Raw genomic sequence first — 8,483 nt, 5'->3', positions numbered from 1 at the left:
TAACTAGCAATTCCACATTCTATACAGGGAAAGTTGAATGCAAGGACTTACTGGCTCTTCTTTGATAACCAAGCACAAATCTGCGTCGCTGCTTCTTGTGCCAAACCCACTGAGTGAAGAGCCAACCAAATACAGCCTGCTCTCTAGAAAGAGTAAAGGATAATCATGAAACAGAATAATAAGAAACAAATAGTTCAAACCAGCTGTCCAAGTACCTACGGGGAAAGATTTGCTGAATTTCTCTCTGGAGTTCTGCTCGACAGACATCTTTCTTCTTCAAGTCAGTAACTTGCTGCTGACAGGCTTGAAACAAATCCAAAATCTGCTGGCTCAGCTGCATTGAAGTAATAGGAATCAAAAGCATGTTTCAGGTCACAAAACCTTAGGATACATTTTTGTTTTACAATGAGATCTAGTTCTCTAAATTATACACTAGCAAGTACAGCTTTAATTGATTTTAAAAAATAAAAGTAGCCAAGTCTCTACACTATGAACTTAAACATCAGGAGAGGTTTGTACAGCTGGTACCATCAGCTCATGACATGGTGCCTTTAAAAAGGAAGTATTGTCTGATTTCTTACAAATGCTGACAAGGTGGCTTTTTTGAAGAAGAAACAAATCTTTGCAGCAAAAGCCGATTATAAATGACTACCGTCTTTTATTATAATACAGAGTACACTGTGCAAAACTTGTGGCTCAGTGCCAAACCAATGTAACTCCTGAGTACATATGTGGGCGTTATATCCACCCCGCCTGGCCAATAAAGATGGCCAAACACTCTGCTTTAAAGGAAACCTGTCAGGGGATGCGTAAATATGAGAGCCAATTTTCCTGCTAAAGCAAATCACAAAGTAAAACGCTGAAGAAGTTTATTTGGGTTCCGAGATTTACACACACCCAGAAAGAATATGGCACTTTTTCATGCAGTTACAGCATTAATTTCCTGCCTGTAGAATACTAACAGGACAGTAAAGGCACAGCTGCAGACTAATGGGGTTTCTCTCCAACTTACTTTGTTCTGATCAGCATGAACCTAGTCTTTAAATATATGGAGGTTACTGAACCAAAACTAAATATTTTATCTTTTACAGCATCCACACACAATACAATCAATAGTGTAAATCCTTTAGGTGTATGCACAGCAGCAGTGATTAGGACAAGCAGTCTTTTAAAGGAACCAGTCATTTTTACAGAATGCAAGGTTTCCTTTTAAATAAATAGGAACACACTGGTTTGTACAACAAGAAAGTCTAAACTAGAGGTATTAATACCTTGTCTTTAGCAACAGGCAAAGTGGTTTCTATGAGGTCAAACAACCAGGTATCTCCAGAAGATGAAACTTGCTCATTTATCTCGTGTGGTGGCGGCCCCATCCTAAGCAGTGGTCCCACGGATCCTGGAAAATGGTGACGGATGTCATCTCTTAAAGGCACTGCTTGGTGGATGACAGGGGAATGAAATCTTTGCCTTTTCACATCGAACTGCCCATTGCCCTCATCACTTCTCCTCCTGAAGATGAAAATAAAAGAAAACCATGCACTGTTGTAATCTGTCACATTGCAAAGACCACCACCAGAAATGAGATGTACAGAAGAAGTAGTGATAAATATGAAAGGACTCCAGTGGTTTGGTGAAGGTGAAAGACATGGAACACCGTTTCATCAACACAAGCAGATAGACCTTTAAAAATAACCTGTCAGAGAAATATGATAGTTGCCACTGCTGACCAACTTCTAAAAATGCTAGTTGCTTGGCCTTTACACTGACCTTTTTGGCTTCAATACTTTCTTAGGCAATGACCCATAACCAGTATGGAACTTTATTTTTTTAATCAACGTACTTGGTCCAAGCCAGTGGCAAAGCATTTAAGCAGGAAGGTCAGAATAATAGTCCAGTAGAAAGCATTTTCAAAAGAAGAGGTCATAGATAGAATATCTTTCTGACAGGTATAAAGTTTTACACTATATTCAGCAGTGCATAACTTAACCTCTTGCTACAGTGAGGAAATATGGAACCTGAATAGCTTACCGTAAAAGCGATTCAATATGTAGAATCTGTCTAAGTAAAAACGGTAATCTGGGCAAAAAAGAACCCAAATTCACTGCACGTTTTTACATTTTAAAATTGCAAACAAAATACAACACTTTAAAAAAAAAACGCAACATTGAAAACAGTACATTTTAACAATGTTCCTTTTACTTTTAAGGACCAGCAACTGAGCACCAGACAAGTCACTACACCTAGGCTTTGAAGGTTTGCTTGGGAGAACATACAAGGAAATAGAGACAGGACTGAGACATTTCTCAAGTGCATTCTAGCCTGGTAAAAGGCAGCACTGCAGCTAATCTATGAGATAATAATGGATGCACATGTGGATCACAGGAAAAAATAAAAGACAGTGATTGAGCTTTGCAAGTATGATAGACTTTCATAATGGCACTAGACTAGAGTGTTAAAACTTTGGTGGAGGGAGTGCACAGGATTTAAGTTGGGGTTGCATTGACAGGGTTTTGTTTACTTGTAGTCAAGAATGGTCAAATGCACAAGCCCATCAACACAAGCCTTTACAATATTTTAACTATTTAAATAAAACCTATACTCAATCTCCACCCTGTAAACGGTATGCATCAGTCAACTGGATCATTAAAACCCTGCTCCCTCTAAACTTACTCCCTGCACAATGTCTGCCTTATTTGCAACCAGAACATCCTACTGCATGCCAACCCAACCAAATGGTAGCAGAGGGGATGAGCGAACACCTTACAAAATGATTGAATAAACTTATTTAACCCTAACAGTAATAATAAAGTATGAGAGCCTAGATCACTAGATACAAATTAAGTGGAATGTTTAGGTAGGGCTTCTATAGCTTCTACATCTGATAGCCATTTGTTTGGCCAGATTAACAGGTGCTGCAAATACAGGTTCATGTAAGACCCTAAAGAAGCCATTAAACCCCAGAGTGCACAACCTTTGGGGCACTATGCCAATGAACCTTGCACACCATAATGTTAAATATTACATTTTGGTTGGAAAGTTTATTTCCCATTATGTAACATATCTTCAGTATAAGGTAGAACCGCAGTGCTTTTGTGTTGAGCATCCCCAATACTTCATAATGGGGCATGAAAAGAGAATTGGAGGTTAAGCCTCCTCCACAGACTATAAGAACATCACATAGAGCTCTGCATGTTTCCTATAACATATGCTGGAACAGTAAAGGGAGTGTACATCGCTGTGCACCCAGAGTTCACACGGCACCCTAATTCTGAGTGTAAAGAGTGTAAATTAAGTAAAAAATAAACACTATTTGAAGGAGTCCAAGAAGGAAAAGGGAAAATCTGAAGTTGGCATTTTAGGAGAACTGAACTTTCTACTTCTATAAAACAAATGGGGAGGGTAATGAGCAGCTTTAATTTTTGTGTATATATATTATGGGAGATTAAGAAACAACAATCTTGTCAAAGTCCAAAAATATTTCCTGGGTGAATTTGGGGTTATGGCCTTGAAAAAATGTAAACAAAATGTCATAAAAGCAGGGTTCTCCCCAGGCCCTTTTAGCTAAGGCGCACCACCCTGCACTTTTCAGCACCCACCCGGCTGTTTTTGGGTGGTTACTAAAGAGTTTGGTCACAATACAGGGGCTGCCACCCGCCTACAATTTCTTCCCACCCGGCTTAAAAAAATACTGAAAAGTATATGTAAATGAAAAAGGAACTTCCATTAATTATTTGTTACTGTGTAATACATGCTAGGGAATGCAGCGATAGAAAGACACTGTTTTCATGTCAAATCCAAAAATGGGAGTATAATATTTCTGGTACATCAAGAGTCATTTTCCATTCACACAGGGCTATGAAGAATGAATGATGATTGGGCCAGCACTGGTACATGGCGTGAGTCAATCCTCTTCTTGAGGTAACGAGATACAGATAATAGCAGAGTAGGGTAAAATAAGGCAACTGAAACATGTTGGTCATTATAAAAGCCAGAACACTTTTTGTTTATTCTTTCTAATACTGTGTAATGTATTTGCAAGCACTTTATTGCTCCCTGATAAAAACATATATAAAATCCACACCGAGTAAAGGTGTATCATACACAGAATACAAAAAAAAAAAATAACTTTTTCACTCTATGTTTTGTTCTAAAGCTATTTTAAATCGACAAGCAGGCATACCAGCCCCACGGAGACATGGCTCTGTTGCACATGCATACTCCAAGGACACAAGTCATTCAGTGGTTACAGATGAGACCCTTTCCATACAACTAGGCAATTACCAAGAAGGAAGAAAAAAAAACAGTAAAATGTACCTTAAGCGATAAACATTATAGTGAACCATTTGTTACTGGGAAAAGTTGAAGTATCACATTTTCCACAATTCCCTTGATCAATTTTCCTACTACAATTTTTAAATCTTTTTTTCCCCCATTGTTTTATTGGCCTATTCACTAAACTATGAATACTGCCTATAAGCAGAAGTAAAGTTCTCATTTCAAAATCTAGGTTTAGGCAGGGCTTAATGCAGTATAGCTTAATGCAGCTTACCCTGTGGCTGCTGGGACTAAAATCATTTAACCCCAGTTAAGGGGAGTTACAGTAAAGCGTTCTCTGCAGCCCCTTTTTGCCGGGCGCACCAACGGGCTGTTTTTGGGTGGTTACTGATTAGTTGGATCACAATACAGGGGCTGCCACCCGCCTAGAGCTCCCCCCCTCCAAAATAAAAATAATTTCTGGGTTGAACACAGCACAGCAGTATTCTAGCCAATCATTGAAGCTGTGCTCACAATTGAATGGGACAGGTGAGTGCATTTAAATTGCAATGATGCAAGTAGGGCTATGCTAGGGCTGAGGGGACATCCTTTGTCCCTTCTGCAAAAAAAATAAAATAAAAAAATTACCTGCCTTATTGCAAAATTTTAATTATTAATTATAATGTTTGGCAGTGTTTCTACAGATCTAGCTGCTAAAATATTTTTGGAGTTTTTACCTAGATAAAGCTAATTCATTCACATGGGATTCAAGCTACATGATCACTACAATCTGTACAGGATACATCCACCATATATTTTAATGACTGAACTGCCCCTGGAGTTTATTTCAGGCGTAACCTGGTAAAGGTCCCTCACCTTGAGTAAGCGATGTTGCTGCTCCCTACTCAACTTCCCCTTACTGTCCTCTGCAAAATAAACACTGCTGTCAACTTCAGACTCAGGGGGCTGAAAGTCAGGGGAAAAAAAGCATGGATGGGGAGTTGTCAGTGCAAAAAACACTCTTCTGCTCCCTTGCAAAACAAGGTAGAACAACATCAGACTTGCCGTTCACCTTACCCCACCAGCTTTGGATGAAAGGTGGAGCACAGTGAGATGGTGCTGGGCAGGGAGAGGCAGTGTGAACTCTGCCAGCTCTTCCTAATAAAATGTGTCATCAAACTGATAGCGGGAAGTTGCTTCTCGCATAAGAAGCAGAGAGATGCATGTGCCTTCTGTCTATTATAAGGAAGTCTGTACAGCTAATTTATAGGATCCAGAAAAAATAAGCACACACTTCCAAAAGGTATGCTTACACACCTTTACAGGAATATGTAGAGGTCAGTAGCAAAAAAAATGCCTTCTGTCTATTATAAGGAAGTCTGTACAGCTAATTTATAGGATCCAGAAAAAATAAGCACACACTTCCAAAAGGTATGCTTACACACCTTTCAAGAAATGGGCATATGTAAAAAAAAAAAAAAAAAAAAAGCACAGCAAAAGATTTTTGATTAGCTTTCTCTATTTGTGATGGAGCAGCAACTTTTAGAGTGACAGACAACAATATATTGGTATTTTTTAAGCTCTGCAACCTCACCCTCCTTGACAACTCACCATTTCCCCTTTCTGATCATAACTTTATCCCCTTCAACCTATCAAACCCTTGCCCTTCCTTACCACATCTCAGACTTGGTCAATGGCAGAGAGATATCCGTAACCTTGACCTCAACCTTTTCTCAAACTGCCTTGCGCCCCTAACCCCCTCCCTCTTCAAAATCACTTCCCCAGATGAAGCTGCCACCATGTTAAACCACTCTCTTTCCCTGGCTTTGGATAATGTTGCCCCTGCCACCCTCCGCTAGCCCCGCCAACCCCTAACCCTGGCACAACAATCACACCAAACAGCTAGAAAAGACTGTTTGTGCAGCTGAGCGCAAGTGGAGGAAATCTGGCCTCAGCACTGACTTCATGGACTATAAAGCCAAGCTGCAAAGCTTTAACACAGAGCTCGCTGTCACCAAACAAAATTTTTCTCCGCAGTCATTTCCTCTCAAGCTTCCAACCCACGCAACCTCTTCTCAACAATTGATTCCCTCCTAAACCCCACACCTGCTCCCCCCCAAGAATTTGCCAACTACTTTAGAGATAAAATAGACAAAATCAGATATGATATCTCTGCTCACCGGGCCACTCCAACCATGGACACCCCTTGCACCTGTAAATCATCACTGGCCTCCCTCAGCCCTGTTACTGTGGACGAAGTCTTAACTCTTCTCTCATCATCTCCGTCTACTACCTGTCCACTTGACCCAATTCCCTCTGATCTACTCCGTGCCCATTCCTCCACCCTGGCCCCTGCCCTAACCGAACTATTCAACCTCTCCCTTTCTACTGGTAAATACCCCTCAGCTTTTAAACATGCCAAAATTCTCCCTATCCTCTCCGTACCCCCTAACTACTGTCCTATCTCCCTTCTCCCAAATGTCTCCAAACTTCTTAATTGCCTTGTCTACAAAAGACTCACCCATTATCTGAGCACCAACTCTCTCCTTGACCCCCTCCAGTCTGGCTTTAGAGCTGCCCACTCCACTGAAACAGCCCTTACTAAAGTGGCCAATGACCTCATCAGAGCTAAGTCTCCTTGATCGCCCACTCTCTTCCCTGTTGGTGTTCCCCAAGGGTCAGTCCTTGGACCGGTCCTCTTCTCTCTGTACACCTCCTCTTTCGGTAGTCTCATATCCTCCTTTGGCTTACAGTACAATCTGTATGCTGATGACACTCAAATCTATCTGTCCCCCCCTGACCTGTCTCCCTCAGTCCTGGATAAGGTCTCATTCTGCCTGTCAGCCATCTCATCATGGATGTCTGACCGATTCCTGAAACTCAACCTGGATAAAACAGAACTCATCATCATCATCCCCTCAAATTCCAACTCTCCCCCTGACATATATCTAACTGTTAACAACACTGTTATTCGGCCCTCCCCTGAGGCACATTGTCTTGCCATTACCCTTGATTCTGCTCCCTCATTTACCCCCCCATATTCAGAACATTTCCAGGTCCTGTCACTTTCACCTACGCAACATCTCCAAAATCCGCCCCTACCTGTCCCCTGAGACCACCAAACTCCTTGTACATGCTCTTAACTCTCGTCTGGACTACTGTAACATCCTCCTCTCTGTATTCCACTAACCCGACTCTCTCCTCTACAATCTATTATGAATGCTGCAGCCAGACTCATCCATCCTTCTCTCCGCTCCTCTTCTGCTGCATCTCTTTGTAGTTCTCTCCATTGGCTTCCATTTCACCTTAGAATCAAATTCAAGCTCCTGTGCTTTGCCTTCAAATCCCTACACAGTTATTGTCCCACTTACATTTCTGACCTGGTAAAAAAGTACTACCCTAGCTGCTCTCTCCGCTCCTCCAATGACCTACTAATAGCTTCTTCACTCAACTTCATCACACGCACGGATACAAGACTTCTCTAGAGCTGCTCCAACTCTCTGGAATGGTCTTCCTCGTCCTATTTGGCTTGCGCCTACTTTCTGCTCATTTAAAGGAGCACTCAAAACCCATTTTTTTCAAACTTGCCTAACCGTCTTCTTCTGTCTTTTGAAACCATCACTACTTCCCCCACTACATATCTCCCATCCTATTGTGTGTAAATTCCCACCTGCTAGATTGTAAGCTCTTTGGGGCAGGGTCCTCTCCTCCTGTATCTGCCTGTCACTTGCAACTCTTATTTAATGTACAGCGCTGCGTAATATGTTGGCGCTATATAAATCCTGTTTATTAATAATATTAATAATAACCCCTTACATTAAGTTGAACATATTTAAATATTTTATATTGAAATATGAGACATATGATACATGTTTAAAGATAAGCGTGAAAGTTTATTGCTTAAAGACTAATTATAATTAGATTTTTGTGCAAGCTACCATCCATACAGATTTACAGACTGCAACCTTTTTTTTTACCATAGTTGTTTGTAAAAAAAAGGTTGTAAAGTGTAAAGCAAAGCATATTAAAAAACATATTTCACAATTAATGGAGATACTCCAAAAGATATTACGCAAAGACTCACTTCCTGTTTTGGAATGTTGAAGAAGAACTTGGGTTGATTATTGGGCTGCGATTTCCAAATTGCCATGGCGTTGGGGACACTGGATGCATAGGCAGAGCATTTCCACTCATCAGCATTCTAGAAAGACTACAAAATGATCATGTTA

The 8,483-nt window shown here is 40.8% G+C and overlaps 1 protein-coding gene across 1 annotated transcript in view; it reads right to left on the bottom strand.

Moving 5' to 3' along the window:
* Positions 1–8,483, bottom strand: part of TENT2 (terminal nucleotidyltransferase 2) — a 25,898-nt gene extending 17,415 nt beyond the window's left edge. The window contains exons 1-4 of the mRNA XM_072416318.1: positions 8,339–8,483; positions 1,272–1,509; positions 220–334; positions 52–143 (exon numbers count right to left, since the gene is read on the bottom strand). Of these exons, the coding sequence (XP_072272419.1) occupies positions 52–143; positions 220–334; positions 1,272–1,509; positions 8,339–8,454 (561 nt within the window). The 5' untranslated portion in view covers positions 8,455–8,483. The remainder of the gene's footprint in view (positions 1–51; positions 144–219; positions 335–1,271; positions 1,510–8,338) is intronic.

This window comes from Pyxicephalus adspersus, chromosome 6 (genome assembly GCF_032062135.1).
Source record: "Pyxicephalus adspersus chromosome 6, UCB_Pads_2.0, whole genome shotgun sequence".
NCBI classification, from domain to species: Eukaryota; Metazoa; Chordata; class Amphibia; order Anura; family Pyxicephalidae; genus Pyxicephalus; species Pyxicephalus adspersus.
The sequence above is the reverse complement of the archived record's forward strand: the minus strand, read 5'-3'. Positions and strand labels throughout refer to the sequence as shown.